This window comes from Dendrobates tinctorius, unplaced genomic scaffold, assembly GCF_039654945.1.
Source record: "Dendrobates tinctorius isolate UK_male_01 unplaced genomic scaffold, ASM3965494v1 ptg000062l, whole genome shotgun sequence".
Taxonomy (NCBI): domain Eukaryota; kingdom Metazoa; phylum Chordata; class Amphibia; order Anura; family Dendrobatidae; genus Dendrobates; species Dendrobates tinctorius.
In genome coordinates this window covers 12,036,408-12,062,442 of record NW_027361730.1, presented here as the reverse complement: position 1 = coordinate 12,062,442, position 26,035 = coordinate 12,036,408, and the positions used below count along the sequence as shown (strand labels likewise).

Here is a 26,035-nt window from a genome sequence, read left to right as displayed (position 1 = left end):
GCCATCATCATTATCATCTCATCAAGCTGGCTAAAGCCCCAAGAGTATCACAGGACCAACCCTGAAGAAGGAGACCGCTATCTCTGAAACGCGTAGGAGTTTGGTCCTCTGCACGCTCCATAGCAGCTTCAGTCACATGCCGCTGACATCACACAGGTCCTGCATCGACCAGAAGCAGAGTATACCTGAACAGTGTGACCGGCGTATCGTGTACTGCTGAAGCAGGAGACCGGAGCTGCTGTCACCCGCCGGGACATCGTTCCCTTTTTATCAGACTAAATAGATTGCAACGTTCATACTAGAAGTCCCAGACCAGGATTTTACATAAATCATTGTGGGGACATTTTTTGCCTGGACAACTGCACACCGGACGACAGGTATTAATACCCTCATGCACTTTCATTGACTTTACTACCTTGGATATAACTATTGTTCACCACTTTACAGCCAAGTAAAGCAGTGTATATTTCAACAGGCACAAGTGCACTTTTCAGGTGGTCTCTCTATGTTTACATATGTTACATGGACATCAACTGGAACAAACACTTGTTTTAACCCAAATGCCTGATTGCAATGAACCTGTGCAACAAGAGCTATTGAGCTTGTTATTGTGATTTATTTGTGGATTTCTCTAGATTACAGCCCATACTGTTTCTCAAGCTGCTTTCTTGATTTTATTGCTCTAACACCTTTTTTTTGCTGCTAGTAGGGTTCCCATAAGGAACACCATATCCCACTAGGACTTTAGGTCTAAGCGCGAATATACATTTTTTATTATCTTTTATTCCTAATAGATGCCTATCTTACCGTACTACTCCAAATAGATGCTCTTATATCAGGAGCTCACACTTACAAAAATGATACATCCCTGGAATGAGGACATTTGATATTTGGTGATAATATGTACATCCTATTTCTCAGGCTTGGTAACAAGGGAGATCAACACTTCATAATAGTTAAAGTATTTATGGGTGCCCATATAAGGGGAGCTCACTCTCACATAAATGATACAGCCAAGGGGAAATGATATTTAATATTTGATGGTAATATAGTCCTATTTTAGGTTTTGTTTTAGTTCCAAAGGTTAACACTCCATAAAACTTAGAATATTTATTCTTTCTCCTGGAATGACTATACCAATATCCGTCTAGGTTCATATATCCACTAGAAGAGAAAGGGGTTCTGTATATCGTTCCTTTTCCAAGACGCTATTATTACCAATAAAATTTACTCACTTATTAGCTGTTTTAGACTCCTAAGTGTCATGGTTTGTCTGGCTCGGTTATTCTAGGGTTAATTCCTGCAGCCTCACTCTGTCCCTCAGTGGACTTCTTATGGCCTCCATTTGGGAATTTACCTTGTCAGTGATACTTTCACCCTTGGCTCAGTGTGTTGACCCCTGAGTGTGTTTTGTGCCGTGTGCTGGTTTGCCTGATACTTTGGTATTTGACTCGGTCTGATCTCTGGATACTGCTTGTTGGATTCTGTTTCTGTACCTTCTCTATCTATTCTGTCTTATCCTTTGGTACTGTCATGCTATCTCGTGCTTTGACCCCGGCCTGATCTGGCTTACGTCCCTGTCTATGCCCCTGGGTAACGTCCCATAGTTACCTTTCTAGGAGTTTTCCCTTCAGCTCCTAGCTCTCCGGAGCTTAGGCCACGCCCCCAACAGTCAGGTGCTTCAGGTCCTATCTGGCCTGAAGCAATCTTTCTTCTGTCCTGCTCACCCCTCTTTCCCAGGAGCCTGAGGCTGTCTTCTGAACCCGTCTTCCGGGAGATTGCACCGGTGAGTTCACTTGCAACCCTTCCCGTGACAATAAGTAACATCTATACTTATGCCATCACATACTTGTTCCATATAAACATTTTCATGCAATAGTTTTAATGTTATGCCAGGTATTTCTGTAATCCTACTACTATCATAATTATTATTAGGTCATAGAGCAATATCCATGACCCCTTACCAGCCTGAGAATACCAGCCCCGAGCTGTCTGCTTTAGCAAGGCTGGTTGTCAAAAATAGGAATGGACCCCACGCTGTTTTAACTTCATTATTTATTTTAAGAATTTAAAGAAAAACAACATGGGTACCCCTATATTCTTGATAACCAACCTTGCTGAAGCTGACAGCTGAGTGGTGCAGCCTGCAGCTATCAGTTTTGCCTGGCTGGTTATCAAAAATACAGAGGAACCCACAAACTTTTTTAAAAAAATTTTTATAATGCAGGCTGATGAATACTGCCATCAGCTGCCACCTACTCTCCGTTATCAGTTGAATACAACTCTGAACATTCTCCCCTGCTAGCGCTGATCGCAGAAAGGACAGGGGAGATTGATGAGAGCGGACTTCAGCACCCGGCATCGGGGAACAGTGCAAACTATACCGCTGATTCCCAGGCACTGTTACTAGTCATCAGTGTGCACATGTGCTGGACGTTTTGTGTACCAAGCTGCTGCTAAAAAACAGAAATGTCAGCGTGTTTTGCCCATGGACACACGGTCCATGGAAACACACTGACATGTGCACAGGCCCATTCACTTGAATGGGTCTACATGTGTAAGTGTCTTTTGTATGTTTGAAAACGGTCATCACATGTACTGGACAAACAGATGTCTGAAAGATCCCTTAGCTTGTGAGCAGGGCCCTCACTCCTACTGTAACTGTTGAACTATGTATTACTTTGTGATGACTTTATTATTTGTATGTGTCGCTGATTAATTGTAAAGTTGACTCTATATAAATTATAATTTATTCTATTATTAAAATGCTATTTCTTAATGCATCTGTGGTAAAATGTTCTGGCAAAACAATCAGAATCAGATCTCATGTATCCTATTTTCTTGAAGATTTGTCCTTCACTTGCTAAAGACACAGTGAGTTATACGTACCAGAAATCTGAGCTCTGGAAAATGACTCCTCAACTCACCCGCTATACCAATACAATAAGCAATAATGCAAAATATTCTATTGTGTTCATGTGTACAAACTGTAGAATAGCCAAATTAAATACAAAAAAGTATATTAAAGACCAGGTCAAAAGATGCAAGCTTTTCCTTTTATTTTATTCCGGCAGCTAAACTCTACCTAATCTCTACCATAAATAAAGCCAGGCGACGCAGTCAGAGAGGAGATGAGCATCTGATACACACTATTAAAACAATATGATTAGACAGGTTGAAATAGAGCCCATGAGATCACCTTTTCCTCCAAAGGAAAATGTAGGGGGCCAATTGGGCTGTTCAATAGAGTAGAAATGTCGGCAGAAAATATCAGGACTATGATCAGCTCTAGATTAATAACTTTTTAAATGGCAATACATATATAGTTTTTATTTTAAAATATACTATGACATAGTGATACTTGAAAGGCATCAACATATGAAATCAAGCAGAAAGGAAAATTTGGCAGAAAGAGGGAGCAGAGTAACTGATAAGTTTTCTACTTACCGAGTTCTAGACTTAATCTGTGTGCTATAACCAATCTCCTTTTCTTCCCAAATATCCTCCTCTTCATCATCAAACTGCTGTATACGTTCATTGCAGCAAGCTTCAAATAGGGCAGCATTAGGCTTAAAAAAAACAAAACAATTATTTGCTACAACTTCCACTATTTAACTGTACATTTTAACAAACAAATTTATATTTTAGTTTGCTTCCTGTTTATCATATTTACAGTTCTGCTTCAAAAATGTAATCTCTCAGCACACATAGTTATGGCTAATCTTTAATTTTAAAGGGATCAAAAAGCTTATCATGAGCTTTTCCTATCCCAATATGTAGTAGATGCAATAATAATAATAATAATATTAGCAACTACCTCAAATTGAAAATGTACTATAGGTTTTCTGATTCTCTATGTCTCTTTGGTCATGTGCAGGCATGGCAGGACCTTAGGTGTCCATGGTTATGACTCCTAGCAACTAGCTATCACTTTATCAGTGGTTGTAACCATGGATACCTAAGGTTCTGCTGTGAGTGCACATGGAAAGACATAATGAATCAGAAAAAGTATACTACCCCCTGAATGTTATGCTCCCTTGTTTCTACTTCCCTGTCCCTCCCCCCCTTACATTCCATGGGTCCCTTCTCGCCCTTGAACTCCTCACCTTTCATGCCCCCCTCTCTCCTCTCCTATCCTCCCCTAATCTTACCTTCCATGTCATCTAAATCGCTCGATGTTTCAGGATATAATTGTAACTTTGGCATGGCTATACTTTTCATGTATTCTCTTTTAAAAATAAAGAATTTAGAAAAAAGAAAAACTATACTACATTTCTAATTGTAGGTATTTGCTAATATTATTATTACATCTACTACATATTGGGACAGGATCTTGGAGATGGGAAAACCCCTTTAAGTATAACAAAAAATCATTTACAGATTTTTTTTATTTGTGTCATTATGTCTATTAAAAAAATAATGGTAATAAAATTAAAAAATGCAATTTTTTTTAACCCCATCTTAATTTTTTTTCCATATGCAGTCTCAATGTGGCTACTGAGTGCTATACTAGTCTGACACCTCTATACTAAATTTGTAGGAAGGTAAAACAGGATGACGCTGTTAAAGCTAACTTGTCGTCAGGATTCTGAACAGTAAACTACAGACACTGTCAGGTTGGCACTGTTATACTGATTAAAATGATACCTGGGTTGAAGAAATCCGTCTTGTGGTTATTTAAACCTATTTTGTGTCATGATCCAGGACGGGGTTTCGCTTTGGCCCGTCCTGATCAGACTGGGGGTTAATTGTTCCGCCTCTCTCTGGCAGAGTGCGCCTATTTAATGCTCACTGTACCTAGGTCCGGTGTCAGTTACACTCCTGCCCTCGGCTGAGTTAGCTGACCTTGTGCGTACGTGTGCCTTGTGCCTGATATCTTGCTTGCTTGTTTGGTTTTGATCCGGTTCTGTCCCTGTTACGAGTTCCTCCTGCCCCTCTTGTACTGCGCTACCTCTCGTGTATGACTCTCTGCTTGTGACCCGACTTATCTCTGCTCGCCCCTTGGTACCACGTCGCCCTCTTGTGTAGGACCTTTGGCTTTGTCTGACTACCCGTCTGTTTGCAGCCTTGTGTGTCTCATTTGCCCGTACTGTTGTGACCTCCGTTTTGCCTCTGAGTTGTTGTATGGTGTCCTGTCATATCTGAAAGCAGGACGCTAAACCCCGCCCCCTTGCAGTCACCTGACCATAGGTCCTGTGCCAGGTTGCTAATTTCAGTATCCGCAGGTCCTGTGCCTCTTTACTTTCCGGCGTTGACTGGACCCTGACACTAATAGTTTGAAGCACGCATTGTCACCTCTGCTGCCCTGCTCCACAGGTATCTTTTAGCATTGTTTCTGTAGTCAGGACACGCGCACTGGCTCTGTGAGTGTAGTGCGGTGTCTCTGACAGTTTGCAGTCGGCAAGCGATAGATGCTACTGCACCGCTGCCATTTTGCTGGAGGCAGCGCATTATTTAAAATACTCAAACAAAAAAGGAAGCACTCTGTGGCACCGCAGCATGCAAATATGAAATATGAAAAATGAATTGCATTACTGCATTATAAATATGAAAAATTGAGAATGCATGGCGCATTTATGTGTACCTGAAAGCCACATTAACGCGATTCTCGTTTTCCAGGACCCTAATGCCAATCCTCACTTAGACTAAAGTCTTCATCTGTATGGGAACCTAATATGAATCCTCTCTTTAGAATGAAATCTATATCTCTGTGGAGGAGTGGTGGCCCTGCTGTGATTAAAAACGCTTGAGGCTAAGAGGCGGAGTGCTCAGTCAGAAGGTTAATGAATACAAATTTCAAAAAAGGTTCACACTCTAGGTTAAGTACCTGTTCACACTTAGTTTATGTTTTGGATGCGACGGACAGTTTAATCACAGCAGGGCCACCACCCCTCCACAGAGATATAGATTTCAGTCTAAAGAGAGGATAAATATTAGGTTCCCATACAGATGAAAACTTTAGTCTAAACGAGGATTGGCAGTGATAGGTCCTGGAAAACGAGAATCACGTTAATGTGGCTTTCAGGCAGGGCTGTGGAGTCGGAGTCGTGGAGTCGGAGTTAGTTTTGGTTGGAGTCGGAGTCGGTAGAAATGTACCGACTCCGACTTTAAAAAAAAATGTATTAATATTTCATAATTGAACTTTCATATGAATTTTATAAATGTTACTCAAATATATGTTCTATCAAACTATGAACAACAGTGATAAGCAGTTCTGCTGGAGATAGAGACATTTCTTACTTCTTGTGTGTCACTGTTCTCCACTGCCCTTATCTAATCTTATACTTGGTTAACCTCATGCTGCCCCAACCCCCCCCACTTACAATGTATGAAACTGAAAGTGAAAATGTGTTGCAAATTCTTAGTAGTAAAGCTCCTCCTCTAGACTAGATCATACTAGGTGTGTGTCTTCCAAGCATCTCACAGCTGCCTGCTACTCAGAAGGGGAAGACTGTAAGAAGTATTATCCTTTCAACAAACTTTGCATCAGTTAACTGTGAGTACATGAGGAATAATAACAGTATTACTGACCACTATATCAGTTGTACGACCTGGCAATAATTTTATACAATTGTTTTTAGGAAAAACAATTGTCATTTGGATTGTGAATGCAGAATTAAAAACCTGAGAATGTCAAAGAAGCATCACATTAAATCAGCTGTATTTGAACATTTCACCATCACTCACGATAGAAAACATTATGTCTGTCAGTGTATGACAAATGATCCAGACGAAAACAAATGCTGTGAAGCCAAGATGAGTGCATATTCAGGCAAAGATAAAAATGCTCCTACCAGAGCTTCTAATCTAAAGAGACATTTACAGCGCTTTCATCCAGAAGTACTGAAAGCAGTGGATGAGAAAGACTGCATCCAAACCAATGAACCAGTGCCCAGCTCTTCCAGCCAAACAAAGGAGCAGAGAACTTTGCAGCCATCAGTTGCAAGATATTTTGTCAGTGACAAAGTTACTGTGACAATGACAGTAGATACATTTAAAAAACAGATCATAGAGCTTGTTGTAAAGGATAGTGTGCCTATTTCATTATTTTCACGACCAGCTTTTATGTGTCTGAATGGGGAAATGGCCTGCAAGCTTGGTGTTTCTCTGGAGAGAGAATTAGAAAATTAGTAAATCGAAGAAGCTTTTAAACAAAAGGAAGAACTTAAAAAAAACTCTCAAGGGACGCTTTCTGTTTCTTAAAATGGATGCCTGCACACGTCACAGAGTGAACTATTTTGCCATCAATGTCCGATTTGTTTGTGACAAAAATGAAATAGTTACCAAGACATTGGCAGTAAAAGACACCAAAGCTCATCACACCAGTGAGTTTCTCCAGGTCTTGGTGGAAAAGGTTCTGCAAGACTATGAACTTAAAAAAGAGCAAGTTCTTTCTGTCGTAACTGACAATGCTTCAAATATGATAAGTACTATTAAGCTAATGAATGAGAGTAATGATGGTGACCAGCAGCTAGAAGAACATTCTGGGTCCACAGACACAGAAATGTTTGAAATAGAGGAACACAGTATTGTAACTGAGGAACAAACTGAAGTTGCTTCAGATGAACAGCAACATGATAGTTTAGATGATCTTGTTGAAACTGTGTCAATATGTTCTTTCATTCATCACATGTGCTGTGTTGTGCATACGCTACAGCTGGCTATAAGAGACAGTCTGCAAGAAGGACATGCTGCCGCACTGATTGGCAAGGTGAGAAAATTGGATACTGTTGCCAGAACCCCTAAAGTTGACTCAATTTTGAAGAGACGTGCTGGAAAAGCCAGATTACTTACCGGTAATGCTCTTTTAATGAGTCCACGACAGCACCCACTTGGAGAGAGGGATCCGCCCATAGGAACAGGAAACCTACAGAGATAAAAGAGGGCGGTCCGCCTCTCCTCCTCAGTTGTATTTCAGAGTACCCGGAGGACCGCCAATTATTAGGCCATTATATTAATCAATATTTAAAATTTATCAATTTTACATCTAAGAAGGTGTATATACATTGTTAACTTCTAGGGAGGGGTAGTGAACGGGTGCTGTCGTGGACTCATTAAAAGAGCATTACCGGTAAGTAATCCGGCTTTTTACTCTTCGCCACGACAGCACCCACTTGGAGAGACTTTCAGAGACCTTCACCTGGGAGGGACCACCGTGCTGAGGACCGCTCTACCAAAGGCTAGGTCAGATGAGCATGATAAGTCAAGCCTATAGTGGTTATAAAAAGTAGAAGGCGTCGACCAAGTTGCGGCCTTACATATAGACTCGATTGCGACGTCTCCCCTCTGCGCCCACGAGGATGCCATAGCTCTGGCGGAATGTGCCCTGATACCCTCCGGAGGATCTTTATTTCTCGCGGAGACAGATCGCGACCCTAATCCACAGAGACAGAGTACCCCTTGTGACTTCATATCCCTTCTTTGGCTCTGGAAAGAAATAAACAGAGCCCTACTCTTCCTCCAGCTTTTAGACTTCTCGATGTATTGTAACACTGCTCTTCTAACGTCTAGTGTATGGAATTTTTCTTCTGGAGTAGAATGGTTACTGTAAAATGAAGGGAGGTGGATCTCTTGCAACCTATAAAATTTCCCCGCTACTTTTGGCAGAAACGAGGGGTCTGGTTTTAATATCAACTGATCCTGGAATGTTTAACAGGAACGGAGGTTCTATTGAAAGTGTCTGTATGTCGATGACCCTTCCGGCTGAAGTTAGTGCCACTAGCAGTACCGTCTTAAGAGATAAGTGTTTAAGGGATATTGAGTCTAATGGATCAAAGGGGGAGCGCATTAGGGCATCTAGTACCAGATTCAAGTCCCAGGGAGGCACTCTGGGTATGTGTACTGGTTCGCTCTGTTCACAGCCAGAGATGAGTCTGGCTATCCATCTATTGCCTGCCATGCTATAATTATAGAGGGCCCCTAGAGCAGGCACTTGAACTTTTAGTGTGTTGACGGATAGCCCTAGATCTTTCCCCTTTTTGTAGAAATTCTAGAATGGGTGTTATCGGGATTTCTCTAGAGTCGGAAGCTGTGTGGAACTCTAGGAACTTCCTCCATACCCTGTTATAACTCTTTGTAGTAGCCAATTTTCGACTCTGCAGGAGGGTATTGACTAGTCCCCCAGTGAACACTCTTGCTCTCAACATCTCCCTTCCAAGATCCAGCCGTCAAGCAGAGATTGTCCACTTGAGGATGGAAGAATGGCCCCTGAGAGAGGAGCTTGTGGGCTGAGGGAGCACCCAAGGGTTTGTCACTGACATTGCTTGTAGGCACAAAAACCCCTGGCCTCCTGGGCCAAAATGGCGCTATTAAGATTATTCTCGCCTTTTCTGCCTTGATCTTCCTGATAACCTGCGGCAGTAGTATGATTGGGTGAAAGGCATATGCCAATCTGAACTGCCACGGGGCTTGGAGGGCATCCAGAATTTCCAGACAGTCTGCCACGTTCAGGGAGGCGAACCTTCGCCCCTGTCTGTTTTGTTTGGTGGCAAAGAGATCTATCTGGGAAAGACCCCACAGTGACACGACGTGTTTGAATATTTGCCGGCTCAGGCAACATTTTCCTTGCCATAACGTGTGGCGACTTAGGAAGTCTGCTTCTGAATTGTCTCTTCCTCTTATGTGGACAGCCGAGAGAGACAAAAATTGTTTTTCGGCTAAGAATAAAAATTTTCTTGCGGAAGACATTAAGCTGTTCGATCGAGTTCCGCCTTGCCTGTTCAGATATGCTACCACTGTGGTGTTGTCTGAAAGGATTCTCATGTGTTCTCCTTGTAGCTGTGGAAAAAAGTGATATAACGCATGACTAACCGCATTCAGATCTTTTAAGTTTGAGGAATCTTGTCTCTCGCTTATATCCCATTGGCCTTGGGAGAAGATCCCCCCATATGAGCCCCCCCTCCTGTAGGGCTGGCATCAGTAGTAACTATACCGGTAGGTGTTATCACCCATGACACTCCTCTCGATAGATTATGGTCATCTAACCACCATACTAAGGAAGTTAGGACTGTTTGGGATAAGGTGATTTCCTTTGCCAAATTCCCTCGGACACAAGCCTCCTCTAGGAGAATCTGTTGTTGCAGTTCCCTGGTGTGGAACTGGGCCCACTGAACCGCTGGGATGCAGGAGGTAAGAGACCCCAAGAGGGACATTGCTTCCATCAAGGGCAGGCCTGGTTTGTCCATTGCTAATGTGATCTTTGTTTTGATCATTGCAATCTTTACCTGTGGTAGCAGACCTTTTTGTAACGCATGACCTCGGACCTGTGAGCGCGGGTGGTCTCCCATTCGGGCCCAGGCCGCTTAGCGGCCGCCACCCGACGAACGCAATCACGCTCGGTCTAGAATGGCTGGCGGCCTAGTTGGAGACCTAGGAAGGACTGGACGGATTGTGGCTCGACTCTTTAGCGCTTCGCATGCTTATGCGCGGTCTCGCGATGCTCCTGAGACCGCGCATGCACCTTGCCGCTGGGGATTCTCCGGTGACCCGGAAGTTCCCCCTTACCACTTCCGGTATCGGCGCTGCATGTGCGTCCTCCCTCTGGGGACTGAAGCCATGGGAAAACGGAGGTTGCATCTGTTCCCTCCGGTTCCGCGCTCCCACACGGACCGGGACGGCCATCTCCGGACCCCGGTGGCGTGTATATGCAGGAGAACCCCGGGCGGCCTCACCCGGACCTGTTGTTTCTGCCATCGCTGCTGTGGCTGTTCAGTCGAGGAGGGAGCCGGATTACAGCACTCCCCCGTCGCTGCTTCTGGACCGGAACCCCTGCCGTTCCCACAGAGACTGCACAGGCGGTTCCTTGGCCCAGGTATGTCTGTAGAGGAATCCTGCTGTCTTCCACCGGAACAGGAAACCAACTGAGGAGGAGAGGCGGACCGCCCTCTCTTATCTCTGTAGGTTTCCTGTTCCTATGGGCGGATCCCTCTCTCCAAGTGGGTGCTGTCGTGGCGAAGAGTAAAAAGGGGCAATTATTGATCAAGCCACACGATGGGGCAGTACTTACTTAATGATTCAGCGCTTGGTTGAACTGAAAACCTTTCTTGTAGACATGGCTAACCCTCAACTGACGCTAAATGAAAGTCAGTGGAATCAGGTGACTGAGCAGGAAAAATTGCTAGAGCACCCATTTACAGTGACTAAAAAATTACAAGCAGAGGACTTAACTCCAGGTATTTTCTTAAAGGAGTGGAAGAACCTGATGTTTCGCCTGTCCCAAAGAGGAGGGTTAATTGCAAGTGGCATTGCTACATCAATGAAACGGAGAGAGGAGCTACAATTACAAAATAACATTCTTTTGGCAGCTGTTTATGTAGACCCAATGCATCGGATTCTTCTAGATGATCAACAGCTAAGTAAAGGAAAAGAAGCTCTGTTTGAAATAGCAGTAAGGATGAAAGGGTTGCAGAACAGTCAGGAGGAACAAGAAGAATTTGGTCGTCCTGCCACATCTTCACCCTCATCATCAACTGATGAAGAATTTAATTTCGAAAAATATTTGGATCACAAGGACCGTGCAAAGTGTTCCCGCATAGAAGAAGAGTCATCCCCATCAAGGAACACAGCCAGTACATTTCAGCAGAATTTTTCATGTGCACTAAAAGAAACTGAGAAATTTGACCGTTCATCAAAAATAACAGTGCAACAAGCGATTCCTCTGTATCCTGACATTGTCAGAGATGTTGCCCGAGTGGTTACTGCTTTGCCACCAACACAAGTTAGTGTAGAGAGGTTGTTCTCTGCTCTCAAAATAATTAGATCAGATTTGAGGGCATCCATGAAGGAGGATCTGACAGAGGCAATACTTTTTCTGAGGACAAATTTATAGATTTCTTCTTATTAACTGCATAAAAGTGTTTATTGCATATTTACTTACAGTTTAGAAAAGTTTATAAAAGTTATTTGCTATATTTCTAATTGTATTCTAATAAATGTAGTTTTTGCTCTAAGTGGTCTGATTACTTATATGATGGTGAGAAACTGAATAAGCACGATGTTTAATATTTTACAACAGTAAATTTGTTGTTATGAATTGGCCATTTATGAAGGAGCCGGAGTCGGAGCCGGAGTCGGAGCCTGATAAAATCCAGGAGTCGGAGTCGGAGTCGCAACTGTGGCTTACCGACTCCACAGCCCTGCTTTCAAGTACACATAAATTGGGCAATTTATGCGCCAAGCCTTCTCAATTTTTCATATTTCTAATGCCGTAATGCAATTCATTTTTCATATTTCCTATTTGCATGCTATGGCGCTACAGAGTGCTTCCTTTTTTGTTTGAGTATATATGAATTGGTGACTCTAGGTTAAGCATCTGTTCACACTAAGGCTGGTTTCATATTTGCGTTAAAGGCCGCAGCGTCGGCCTGCGCACGGCCGCCGCTAAGCCCCGCCCCCTGCCGCACCTACGCCGGTAGCTCCGCCTCCGGGCGCATGACGCTGCATGCGTCCCCTATCTTTATCGCTGAGGACACAGGCCGTGCGCAGTATGCGTTTGGCGGCGCCTGCGTCCTTTTGACGGTGCGCCGAGCACAACCAAATTGCAACAGGTTGCGTTTGGCGCTGGTCGGCGCACCGTCAAAAGGACGCAGGCGCCGCCAAAACGCATACTGCGCACGGCCTGCGTCCTCAGTGATAAAGATAGGGGACGCATACAGCGTCATGCGCCCAGAGGCGGAGCTATGGGCGCAGCCGCGGGGCTTAGCTGCGGCCATGCGCAGGCCAACGCTGCGGCCTTTAACGCAAATGTGAAACCGGCCTTAGTCTATGTTTTGGATGTGACAGTCAGCTTTTTGAAATCAGTATTTAAAATAGGTGGTAGGTCACTGAAGGTTCAGTGACCTGTCATTTAAGCCCACAAGGATGATGATGAGGCCAGAGCACCAAATAAAGCCCCGCTCACAGGCCCACTCTGAAGAATGGGAATCTAATTAATTGAAAACTGCAAACACAGATTTAAAAACAACCACAAGACGAATTTCTTCAGCCCAGGTATCATTTTAATCAGTATAACAGTGCCAAACTGATAATGCCTTTAGTTTACTTAGAAAAATCTTGATAACAGGTTTTGCTTTAAAGAAGTTATGTCAACAGAAACTGACCAATTGTTTTAAATCAGGTTTTCGTGTTAAATGTACATTTTTCTATTTTATGTAAAAAAAAAAAAAAAAATGGAACAGCACATTACCAATAAGTGGGTGCACAAGCTCTCTGAACAAATCATCCAATACTTGCCCCAATCCACACAGACGAAAAAATAAAGGCAGCACTCCATAGACTTTGATGAAAAAAATGTGGTTTGAAATAAACCACATTTTTTTCATCGAAGTCTGTGGAATGCTGCCTTCATTATCACACTGGCCACTGGGTCTATTGCAGACTCATAGTGTTGTCTAAAGTTACCAAATATGTTAGTAGCAATAGACTGACTCAAACTACACTGCTCGAAAAAATAAAGGAAACACTTAAACAACAGAATGTAACTCCAAGTATATCAAACTTCTGTGAAATCAAACTCTCCACTTAGGAAGCAACACTGATTGACAATCAATTTCAGATGCTGTTGTGCAAATGGAATAGACAACAGATGGAAATTATTGGCAATTATCAAGACACCCTCAATAAAGGAGTGGTTCTGCAGGTGGGGACCACAGACCACATCTCAATACCAATGCTTTCTGGCTGATGTTTTGGTCACTTTTGAATGTTGATTGTGCTTTCACACTCGTGGTAGCATGAGACGGACTCTACAACCCACACAAGTGGCTCAGGTAGTGCAGCTCATCCAGGATGGCACATCAATGCGAGCTGTGGCAAGAAGGTTTGCTGTGTCTGTCAGCGTAGTGTCCAGAGGCACTACCAGGAGACAGGCCAGTACACCAGGAGACATGGAGGGGGCCGTAAAAGGGCAACAACCCAGCAGCAGGACCGCTACCATTGCCTTTGTGCAAGGAGGAACAGGAAGAACACTGCCAGAGCCCTGCAAAATGACCTCCAGCAGAAGACAAATGTGCATGTGTCTGGCCAAACGGTTAGAAACAGACTCCATGAGGATGGTCTGAGGGCACGGCGTCCACAGATGGGGGTTGTGCTCACAGCCCAACACCGTGCAGGACGCATTTGCCACAAAACAGCACCAGGATTGGCAAATTCGCCACTGGCGCCCTGTACCTTCCACAGTAGAAAGCAGGTTCACACTGAGCACATGTGACAGACGTGACAGAGTCTGGAGACGCTGTGGAGAGCGATCTGATGCCTGCAACATCCTTCAGCATGACTGGTTTGGAAGTGGGTCAGTAATGGTGTGGGGTGGCATTTCTTTGGAGGGCTGCACAGCCCTCCATATGCTCGCCAGAGGTAGCCTGACTGCCATTAGGTACCGAGATGAGATCCTCAGACCCCTTGTGAGACCATATGCGGGCGCGGTTGGCCCTGGGTTCCTTCTAATGCAGGACAATGCCAGACCTCGTGTGGCTGGAGTGTGTCAGCAGTTCCTGCAAGATGAAGGCATTGAAGCCCTGGACTGGCCCGCCCGTTCCCCAGACCTGAATCCGATTGAGCACATCTGGGACATCATGTCTCGCTCCATCCACTAACGTCCCGTATCACCACAGACTATCCAGGAGTTGGTGGATGCTTTAGTTGAGGTCTTGGAAAATATCCCTCAGGAGACCATCCACCACCTCATCAGGAGCATGCCCAGGTGTTGTACAGTAGGGAGGTCATTCAGGCATGTGGAGGCCACACACAATACTGAGCATCTTTTCCTTGTCATGAAGCATTTCCAGTGAAGTTGGATCAGCCTGTAATTTGATTTTCCACTTTGATTTTGAGTATTATTCCAAATCCAGACCTCCATGGGATATTCATTTTGATTTATATTGATAATTGTTATGTTTCATTGTTCTGAACACATTCCACTACGCAATGAATAAATATGCAACTGAAATATTTCATTCAGAGATATCTAGGATGTGGTATTTTAGTGTTCCCTTTATTTTTTTGAGCAGTGTACATTTATTGTATTGAAACACCTAATGATCACTTGAAGAGATCATTGTGAAGGCAGGCAGGGCAGAGTCAATTGAGATATTGCCTAGTATGAATGGTGGATCCTGCTGCTGTCAGTCTAACGTATGAGCCTGTTGAAAATTCTTTCTGAAAATACCGGTAGTCATCCAAGAAAATTTGGTTCATTATGCAAATCACACTCTGATCAGAGTTTGATCAGTGTCAGTGTGTGATCCGATTCTCTCGGCTTAGGAGATGGAGAGAAAAAGGAGATTTTTGTGTACTCACCGTAAAATCTTTCTCTTAGCCTTTAATTGGGGGACACAGAACCGTGGGTGTTATGCTGCTGACCACTAGGAGGCGACACTATGCATAATCTGAAAAAGATTAACTTTGGCTCCTCCTCTGCAGTATACACCCCTGGACGGCGTCAGCCTTCTCCAGTTTTGTGCAAAGGCATTAGGAGGAATATACCAGAAACATAACCATGCCTGTAAGAAAAGGCTACTATAAACAGGCTCAAACAACAATATGAGAACCCAACCGTAACAACGGCCCGCAAGGGCAACAGGGTGGGAGCTGTGTCCCCCAATTAAAGGCTAAGAGAAAGAGATTTTACGGTGAGTACACAAAAATCTCCTTTACTCTGTCGCCTTATTGGGGGGGACAGAACCGTGGGACGTCCTAAAGCAGTCCCTGGGTGGGAAGCAGTGGACGAATATTGTGATGACAGTCCTCTAGACTTGGGGTACTGCCGCCTGCAGGACCCGTCTACCCAGGCTCGCATCCGCTGAGGACTGGGTATGCACTCTGTAGTGTTTTGTAAATGTGTGCAGGCTAGTCCAAGTGGCTGCCTTACACACTTGATGTGCTGAGGCTTGATGCCGAATGGCCCAAGAGGCCCCTACTGCCTGCGTAGAGTGTGCCGTGATACCGGCCGGAAGGGGAGAATTGTTGAGGCGGTAAGCCTCTTGAATGGTGGACTTGATCCACCTAGCAAGGGTGGCTTTGGAAGCCGGTAGGCCCTTGCGAACGCCTTCTGGAAGAAGGAAAAGTGAATCAGACTTCCGGAAGGGAGCAGTCCTAGACACATAAATACACAATGCCCTGACAAGGTCAAGCGTATGCAGAGCCTTCTCTACCCTATGAACGGGAGCCGGGCAAAGAGACGGTAGTGATATTTCCTCATTAAGGTGGAAGCTGGACACGACCTTCGGAAGGAAGGATGGTACTGTACGGAGAACCACCTTGTCCTGGTGAAAAACCAGGAAAGGTTGTCTGCAGGAAAAGAGCTGAAAGTTCAGACACCCTGCGTAGCGAAGTGATTGCCACCAGGAAAACCATTTTCTGTGATAGAAAGCGGAGTGAGACCACCCTAAGGGGTTCAAAAGGAGGTGACTGTAGTGCTGTCAAGACCAGGTTGAGGTCCCACGTCTCCAACGGACGTTTGTAGGGGGGAACCAATCGGGAAACCCCTTGGAGAAAAGTCTTCACTTGCGGCTTGTTAGCAATACGCCCCTGAAAGAGCACTGAGAGCGCTGACACCTGGCTGTTCAGCGAGCCCAGGGATAGCCCGGCGTCCAGGCCTGACTGAAGGAAACTGAGGACCTTTGGAAGAGAATAGGGAAGTGGAATCTGCCACGAGGGTCGCACCACGTGAAGAAAATCTTCCAGGTACGATAGTATATCCTGGCTGAAGTTGACTTCCGAGCCCTGATCATGGTTTTAACAACGTCCGGTGAAAAACCTGCTTGGGTCAAAACCCAGGTCTCAATGGCCCCACCGTCAAATTGAGAGCCCGAGTTCTGGTGGAAGAACGGGCCTTGTGACAGGAGGTCGGGACGTGTGGGGACACGCCAGGGAGCGTCTGCTGTGAGTTGCACGACGTCGGCGTACCATGTACGCCTGGGTCAGTCTGGAGCGATCAGAATGGTGGGAACACCCTATTGTTTGATCTTCCTCTGGACTCTGGAGATCAGGGGGAGGGGTGGAAAAATGTACAGAAGCTGGAACTGGGTCCAGTCCTGAACCAGGGCATCTGCTCCGAGCGACCGCGGATCGCGCGTCCTGGCCATGAAATTGGGAACCTTGGCATTGAGATGGGATGCCATCAGATCCACGTCCGGGGTCCCCCAACGATGACAGATCTGACAGAAGACTTCGGGATGGAGAGACCATTCCCCAGAGTCCATTCATTGTCGGCTGAGATAGTCGGCTTCCCAGTTGTCCACACCCGGAATGTGGACCGCGGAGAGTACCGACCTTGCAGCCTCCGCCCATTGTAGGATACGCGTTACTTCGGTCATCGCCTGGATGCGGCGGGTGCCGCCTTGATGGTTCACGTATGCCACTGCCGTGGCATTGTCCGACTGTACTCTGATATGAGAGTCTGCCAGCAAGTGATGGAAGGCTTTCAATGCCAGGAAGATGGCCCGAATTTCCAGGATGTTGATGGGCATGGTCGATTCCCTTGGTGACCACCTGCCTTGCGCTCTGATGTAGGTGCACCGCGCCCCAACCCATAAGGCTTGCGTAGGTGGTCAAAACCTTCCATTGACCGGAGAGAAAGGATTTTTCCCTTAAAAGCGAGGTTGGCTTGAGCCACCAGTGCAGGGACCTCCTGGTGTTTGCTGATAACCGGAACTCCCTGTCGAGGGAGAACGGATTCCTGTCCCAGGACTTGAGGATGGCCAGTTGAAGGGGTCTGAGGTGAAACTGGGCAAATGGTACCGCCTCCATTGCTGCCAGGGCTGTGGAGTCGGTAAGCCAAACCTGTGACTCCAACTCCGACTCCGACTCCTCAATTTCCCTTACACCGACTCCGACTCCAACTCCGACTCCGACTCCACGACTCCGACTCCGACTCCCACACATATTGCTTATATTTAAGTGAAAAATTTATTGTAGTACAATGTGAACCTCAGACATTTAATCATTTTTATGATCCAATAATCAAGATATTTAGATAGAACAGAATATATATTGGTGTACTACCCGGTTTTCATTCTTTTTGGTACAGATACGATATGGATAGACAGATATGGATAAATGGATAGATGGAGCAGATTTCTAATCTGCTTTTGCTATTGAAAACATTATCTATGAGCTCAAATACCTTTCAGGTGATGCAGTTTTTTAAAAAGATGATCAGCTTTTGCAGCTGAAAAACGTATCCTCAAAACACACAGGAAAAACGCTGTGTGTGAATGTAGCCTTAGATCAGGAATATAACAGCCATTTATAGGACATTTCATAACTTTCCCAAACTCCTATGAAAAAATATTCAGCACATCCTGCATTGAATTACTGTACCCAATTTATTATATATTTTAGGAGTCGGTCTATTTTATACCGACTCCAACTCCGACTCCGACTCCACCAAAATGAGCACCGACTCCGACTCCACAGCCCTGATTGCTGCTGCCATCCTGCCAAGTACTCTCATGGCATACCGGAGAGATCTGGGGGACTTGCGGAGGAGTGTGTGAACTCCCAGACAGAGAGCCAGTGCCTTGTCCCTGGGGAGGATCACCAGACCCTTGGAGGTGTCGAATAGCATCCCCAGGAAGGTCAGAGACTGACTCGGGGTAGTCGAGGACTTCTGTAAATTGACTAACCATCCCAGGCGCGTCAGAGTGTCGATCGTGATCGAGACGTTGACCTCGCAGTCCTTGAGGGTGGGGGCCTTGATTAGAAGGTCGTCCAGGTATGGAACGACTACTATGCATCTGGAGTGCAGAACGTCCATGGTAGCTGCCATGACCTTTGTAAATGTTCTGGGAGCCGTGGCGAGACCGAACGGGAGAGCCACAAACTGGTAATGGTCTTGGTTGATTGCGAATCTGAGAAACCTCTGATGGGCGGGAGCAATCGGTATGTGCAGGTATGCGTCCTGTATGTCTATGGAGGCAAGATATTCTCCTTTTTCCATAGACGCAACGATTGACCGGAGGGATTCCATGCGGAAGTGACGAACTCGAACATACTTGTTGAGTTGCTTGAGGTCTAGTATGGGTTGGACGCTGCCTCCCTTCTTGGGCACCACAAACAGGTTGGAGTAGAACCCTCGGAAGCGCTCTTCTGCTGGGACTGGCACTATGACTCCTGCTCGCAGGAGGGAAGAAACCGCTTGACGGAAGGCCTGAGCTTTGAGCGGGGATTTTGGAGGGACAGAGGGAAAAAAAAAAAACCTATGTGGTGGGCTGGTAGTAAACTCGATTTTGTATCCTGAAGACACTATCTCCTTGACCCACTTGTCTTCTGTAATAGGCAGCCAGACCTGCTGAAAGAGTAGCAGTCGTCCGCCTACAAGTGGGGTGTCTTCCAGAGGGCATGAGTCAGGATGAGGGAAAAGTCTGAGGTTTTCCTCCTTTAGGTTTTGCCTGGCTTGCCTTTGATTGCCAGTTCCTGTCCAGCCTCTGTGCCGCACGTGTGTTGTCCCTGCGGGGGGAACGATTACGGTTTTGTGCTGGGCGTGAGACGGACCAGCCTGAAGAATTCCGAAAGGATCGGAAACGAGATTGATTACACCTTTTAAACGTGCGTTTAGGTCTTAGTTGAGGGAGGGAAGTACTTTTGCCCCCGGTAGCATTGGATATCATTGTATCCAACTTTCCACCGAAAAGACGGCCACTGAAGTACGGGAGATTTGTTAGGGACTTTTTTTTTTTTTTTTTTTTTTTTTTTTTTTTTTTTTGAGTCCGCATCCGCTTTCCATTCTCTTAGCCAGAGAATACGCCGGATTGTGATGGCGTTTGATGCTATTCCCGCTATCCAACGCTGCATGGACCATGTAATCTGCCACCACTGCAATTTGCACCGCCTGGTCCGCCAGCTGAGGATTTGAAGCTTGAAGGCCTTTTTGCAATAGATCAGCCCAAGCCATGATGGCCTTGGCTGCCCAAACTGAAGCAAATGCGGGAGCCAAAGAGGCACCTGCCGCTTCAAGATTGAACGAGCCATGCGTTCGACTTGTCTGTCTGCTGTTGAGGGTTGAACTGTCCGGCAGCGAGAGAAGCGTTTGTGCTGCCAGCCTAGAGACTGGAGGGTCCACTTCAGGTGGATCTGTCCAATCCTTGGTGTCTTTCTGTGGAAAGGGGTATTTTGCTTCCAAATACTTGCGATTGGCGAATTTTTTCTCAGGCTGTGAAAAATGCTTAGAAAGGATTTTTTGAAATTCCGGGTGATTAGGGAAGACCTTCGATGGTTTCTGAACACTTTCAAAGGAAATTTTGTGTTCTGGTGCTTCAGGGGTTGGATCTGAAATTTCCAGCACCCGAAGGATGGAAGAGACGATATCCTCAACTATCGCAGTATTGCTAGGGGGACAAGAGACGAGATAATTCTCTGTTTCCTTGTCTGGGTTAGAGTCACATATGCCTTCCGAGTCTGTGGTCGGAAATCGTTGCGGAGATCCGCATTGTCTGTCTCTGTCAGGGGACAGACTAGGTGACCTGGAGCCACTGTGTCTCTCCCTGGAGGGGGACGACCGAGTGCTATGTGAGGACGCAGATGAATGCGACCTGTGGGTCCGCTTACGTCTGAGACTGTCGGAAGTGGCATGTCCCCGAGATGGGCTGTCCCTTTGCTGGGTAACGTTCATAGCCAAGACATGACCCTGCAAAGCCTGCAGTAGTGTAGAGGTCAGGCTATGTATGGACTGTGTTATAGACTGCAACATCTGAAGAGCCCATTCCGGTATGGAAGAAGACGCAGAAGCGTTGCTTCTGACCCAGTGTTTTGGACACAGTCCCGGCAGTGTGGGTCCGTGCTGCCCCTGGGGAGTGGTCTTGCAGGCTGTGCAGAATGCATAAAAGCAGTCTTGCCTGGTTTTCTTCCTTGAGCCCGGCATCATGCACAGAGGCTGGCTAGCAGGGGTCCTACAGGGGCTATGCAAAGGGGAGAACTTATAGGTAATATGAATGCACAGCTGAGTAAAGAGAACCCAGCTGTGATCTTACCCCACCAGTGTGCCCCGTAGTCCAGCGCCGACAAATCACAGTTCTGTGCCCCCCGGAGACTGCTGTATGGCTGTCAGCTATGTTTCCTGCTGCAGCAAGATGGCCACCGGGATTCTGAGGTGGAGGGGGAAGGGGGCGGAGAGCTGAAAAGGGCGCGCTGAGCTATGTAAAAGCGCGCCCTTCCTGCCTCGATCCGCCCCTTCTATGACACTGCAGAGTGTCATTTTTGTCATCCGGGGGGCAGGCCAGGGGGCGGGAATAGGGCGGCGACTTTGGCTAGGCCAAAGCCGCGGCCTAAATTTGATACCTCATGCCCAGAAGGGCTCCAGGACGGTGCGGTTGTCCAGGGGGGGGGGTCGGATTCAAACCAGACTCCCCCGGATTAAACGGCAGGCTAGCGGTGGGGTTATGAGCGCGAAGTAGGCCCTGTGGGGGGTCCCTTTGAGGCGCTATGCAGCTGGTGTTGCCACAGAGACAGGGGCGCAGGGAGCCCTGTCTCTGACAAGTGCCATGCCTGCCTGCACCTCCCCTGGTCCCAACAGGAGCCCGCAGCTGGGCTGGGGTCCCTGGACATGTAAGTGGCCGAATGGTGCCTGATACAGGCCCTACCTGCGGTGTCTCAACCTAATGTCCCCAGAGGGGGATTAGGGAGGGTGCTGCTGTCACCGTCAGGGGGCTTCATCCTATCCTCGACCTCAACCCAGAGCCCAAGGGAACTGGGGAAGGAGGGGGGGGGGTCTCGACTTCGAGCCAGTACCCGAGGGACTGGGGAAGGAGCGACATGGGGAATAGCCGTCTCGACCTCAACCGGGTACCCCTTAATAGGGGACCGAGGAGGGAGCCATGCCGGGAGTCTCGCTGGGGACCCGCTTTTCTTCATCTGTAATCCGTTGAAAAAAAAAAAAATCAAGGAAAAAAACGGAGTAAAAAATCTTAGGTGTGCCTCCTTGCAACACTAAGCAAAAACTGGAGAAGGCTGACGCCGTCCAGGGGTGTATACTGCAGAGGAGGAGCCAAAGTTAATCTTTTTCAGATTATGCATAGTGTCGCCTCCTAGTGGACAGCAGCATAACACCCACGGTTCTGTGTCCCCCAATAAGGCGACAGAGTAAATGTCTCCATTTTCTCCATTGTGTCAGTCCGTGGAAAATGGGACTGATGACATCAGTCAGATGTTTTCTACGGACTCATTGATTTGCATGGCCGAGTACGATCCAAATATCAGTTCAAACTTGGGCATGCTGCAATTTTTTGCCCGGACCAGCTCTGTCCAAGGAAACAAAATTGGACAGGTGCATGGCCCCACAGAATGAAAAAAATGGAATAATCAAAATGACGGATAGCATTCATCCGATTATTACAGTCGTCTGAACAAGTCCTAATTTGCAGGCATCATGGTACAGAGCTGGTGGAACAGAGTAAACCGATATCTAAAATTTTCTGAGAAAAGATTCTGAATAACTTATGTTTTCAGCATTTAAACATCTGCTCTTTCTGGGATTTTCAGTCCAGTGGGCGGTCCTATAAGTGACTGACAGCCATCACTGTTTGCACAATGATAAAGGAAGCTGTCAGTCACTGGACCGAAAATCCCAGAATGAGCAGATCATTAAATGATGAAAACACAGTTTATTCAGAATCTTTTCTCAAAAAATTATATATCCATCTACTCCGCTCCCCATGTTCTATAACATGATGCAACCAAACTGGTCTGCACTTTCATGGCAACAGATTCTGCTTAAATGCTGTTAACAGGATCAGAGCAGCAGCTTAGGCAAGTAGGCTGCCCAATTTTTATATATCAAAAATAGAAAAACAAAAAAAAAACATATTACAACAAACATATACCGAAACTATAGAGAAAGAAGCTACCAAGCTACAGCCAAGCTTACTGCCAGCTTGCATCTCTGGTATCACAAGGGAATTAATTGCTATGGCAGGACATGCCCTAAGATCTTCGCCCTTCACACGGAGTCTGCCCCAACACCAGACCATTAGGAAGTGCACTGCACTCACCTGGAACTGAGTAAATAGCCCACTTTCACTTACACCTTACCAGTTTACTGGGTGGCCATTTCTGCACAATATACATATTTAGTGGTCAAGGGCTGTAGCTTCTTTCTTTACCATTTCGGTACATGTGTTAATCAGATTACAGATTACGCACAGAGTCTGTCCAGCTACCAGCTGCTTCAGGCCACTATCTGCCTGTGAGCACCAGTGTGTCCCCCGTTTTCTGGTCTCTTACAACAAACATTTGCTTTACTGTCTGTTTTAAACAGTTAAAAAAATCTAGGTGATAAATTCCTTTTAAATTATGCAAGTTACATATGTTAGTCTTTCAGAGAAACCCTTGGCTTGTCTTTTATTTAAGATGAATTTTTGTATAATTTATTATATTTTCCCTTATAAGTAGCATTGGGAAAACGTATTTTGTTTTACTACGATGTATTTACGCTCAACTGTGTAAAATGTAATGCTGGATATGATATAAACCTACATATTCAAACAAATCAAAACATAAATAAATAATTATGCAATGATGCAAAAAATTAAGATCTATAAAAAAAATATCTAGAATTTTTTTGCATTAATTGCACACTCTGTTTAAGACACTGACAATTATTTGCCGGAAGTGTCTGGATTATTACATGTATAACCAAGATTATACAAGACAAAATGAATCCATGTCACTTACATTTTCATCTTCAGCTTCTAGATTAAAATTAATTTCAGTGATTCGATCAAAAGGAGCACTGAAAAAAAATAGGGAGTTTCAACTTTAACATGGCCTCATCAAAATTATTTCATTAGACAAAGAATGCTGAGAAAAAAGAAAAAGAAAAGAAAATGAAGGCAATTTGTGTGATTCAAAATCAGTTTATAAACTCATTCAAGCACTAGTGTGTCAGCACAGTAAAGATTAGCCAGAAGCAAATCCAAATGGGATTTTTAGAACAATCTTCTGCAGATTATTATATGGATTCTACACTATCCAGTAAAGATGTATACTGCGCAGAACACCTTTCTTTTAACAACATAAACTATAAGACTGCACTGGTGACCATTGTTTGGCATCTGTAAAGGTTTCTGATTTATATAATGTATATGCTGGGGGCTATTTCTGGTGCATACATCAAGGAGGGTCATTAATGTGATGTGAAAAGGGCATTAGCACTTTCCAAAGAAAGAACAGAGGACATGAAACATTTCAAAGCGGATAAGTACATATTTGCTCACAACATGTTGAATGGGGAATAAAATACGTTAGATTTATCACATATTCTGTCCAGATTTAGGAACACAATCGCTACCTAAATCAGGTTAGGATCAACAATGTGTCAACACGTAATAAAGAATATCGTGAATGAACATAGCTAGGAACGATAATTAACATCTAAACAGGATGACGATGTCTGATTGAATGAGCAAAATGACTGATCATTGGGTGGAATGATCTTGTGTGCTGCAACAATGGCAGCCTAAGCACACTGAATGATCTATTACTGAGCAGTGCACTTCTGAAGAGCAGTCTGCTGGTGTGGAAAAGTAGATAATCAGATAAAAAGACTAAAGGCCTGATTCATCAAGATTGGCATTGTTCACACCAGTCTTGATAAGGAAGTGTGCTAGAGTCAGACTCTCTTGATTTATGAAGAAGCAAATGCCTCTTCATGAATCAGGAGTGTCGGATGATTGGTGTGCACCGCCACAAATCCTACTCCAGTCCCTGCTGGAATAAGATCTATGACACTGTATCTGCTGCCGATAGTTATGAATTTGATGCTTGGCGGTTGTAAAACCCCACTCCACCCACTTTGTAGGAGATGGAAAAAATAGTGTGAGAGTGACAAACGTTACAACATTTTAGTGCAATCTTAAGTCGTGCCAATATTATGCAACTTTTCAAAGGCTTTTAAGCCAGTTTTTAAAAAGCTGCTCATTTACTGCCTAAAAATTACAACTGTTTTTACGATAAACTCCTAACTATCGTTGGAAAGTGTGTGGAACATTGTTAAACTTTTGTTTTCATTTGTCACATAGTTTATCATTTGACTTAAGAAATGACACAATATGATGATAAGGAGGTGAAATACTTAATGTTGTCTTCCTGCTCTGCAAATTCTTCATCGTTGAAACCAAACTGGTCAACAAAGTTAGAAGTCATCTGCTGAACTTGATAGTCTGAAAAAGCCTGAAATGCACAAATAAGCATCAAATCCAAAAGGTTAACAAAGCAACAATTTGAATGAGTTTTAAAAAAATGGCAGCAACAACCAATATTCTTTTCAAAAAGTAGAAAATCGTATTTCGATGTATACTTATAAGTACGTACACTCTAAGGAACTGCAATGATAGTTTCCACATTAAAACTGACCGCAACCAGATTAACTACTGACCTGCTGCACAGACAACTCATTAGGAAAAGCACCATCAATATCTTCATCTTCACTGGAGGAGCGTAGATGATGGGTATTTACCTATAATAGCATTAAAATATACAGAGTCATTTTATATGTGACTGCAACGCATGCTGCCTCTTCTGAGGCAAAGCGGAGACACTAAAAAAAGGATGCAAGTAGCACATACAGACCCAATTCCCATAGAACACATCACAGTATACTACGCAGACGAGATATATGTGATGTAGCAATAGTATGGTAACTGTACCAGGTCCACAGTGTTCCTTCTGTTCGTTTCAGTCAATGTCTCCTCAACAAAGGTTTCCCATCTCCCCCTGCAGTCCTCTGGGAGCCCTAGGGAGATAAATGGGGAGAAGAGTTACATAAAATCCAATTTTACTAAATGTTTATACCACGTGCAACACGTGTTTGATGAAATACAATAATTCCATAGCAAAAAAAAAATATTTTCACTCAAGTCAAATGAAACGCCTTGTTTAAAAGGAACCACCTACCACATTGAACATGGTGTTTGCTCTTCAGGCAGCAAATTATAGAGCCGAAGATTCTGAGCAGATTTAGATATTGTTACTGTATGTATGAAATGAATCAGTATTATTTGAATTTCAGTCATTTAAATCCCTGCTCGTTCTATGTTTAGATGTA

At 44.9% G+C, this 26,035-nt stretch overlaps 1 protein-coding gene across 4 annotated transcripts in view; it reads right to left on the bottom strand.

The window, feature by feature from the left end:
- PPP6R2 (protein phosphatase 6 regulatory subunit 2) overlaps window positions 1-26,035 on the bottom strand; it is a 277,099-nt gene that overhangs the window by 98,318 nt on the left and 152,746 nt on the right. For all 4 annotated transcript variants that reach the window (XM_073579254.1, XM_073579253.1, XM_073579256.1 and 1 more), the window contains exons 14-18: window positions 25,638-25,723; window positions 25,367-25,447; window positions 25,064-25,161; window positions 23,665-23,722; window positions 3,448-3,569 (exon numbers count right to left, since the gene is read on the bottom strand). In XM_073579254.1, the coding sequence (XP_073435355.1) occupies window positions 3,448-3,569; window positions 23,665-23,722; window positions 25,064-25,161; window positions 25,367-25,447; window positions 25,638-25,723 (445 nt within the window). The remainder of the gene's footprint in view (window positions 1-3,447; window positions 3,570-23,664; window positions 23,723-25,063; window positions 25,162-25,366; window positions 25,448-25,637; window positions 25,724-26,035) is intronic.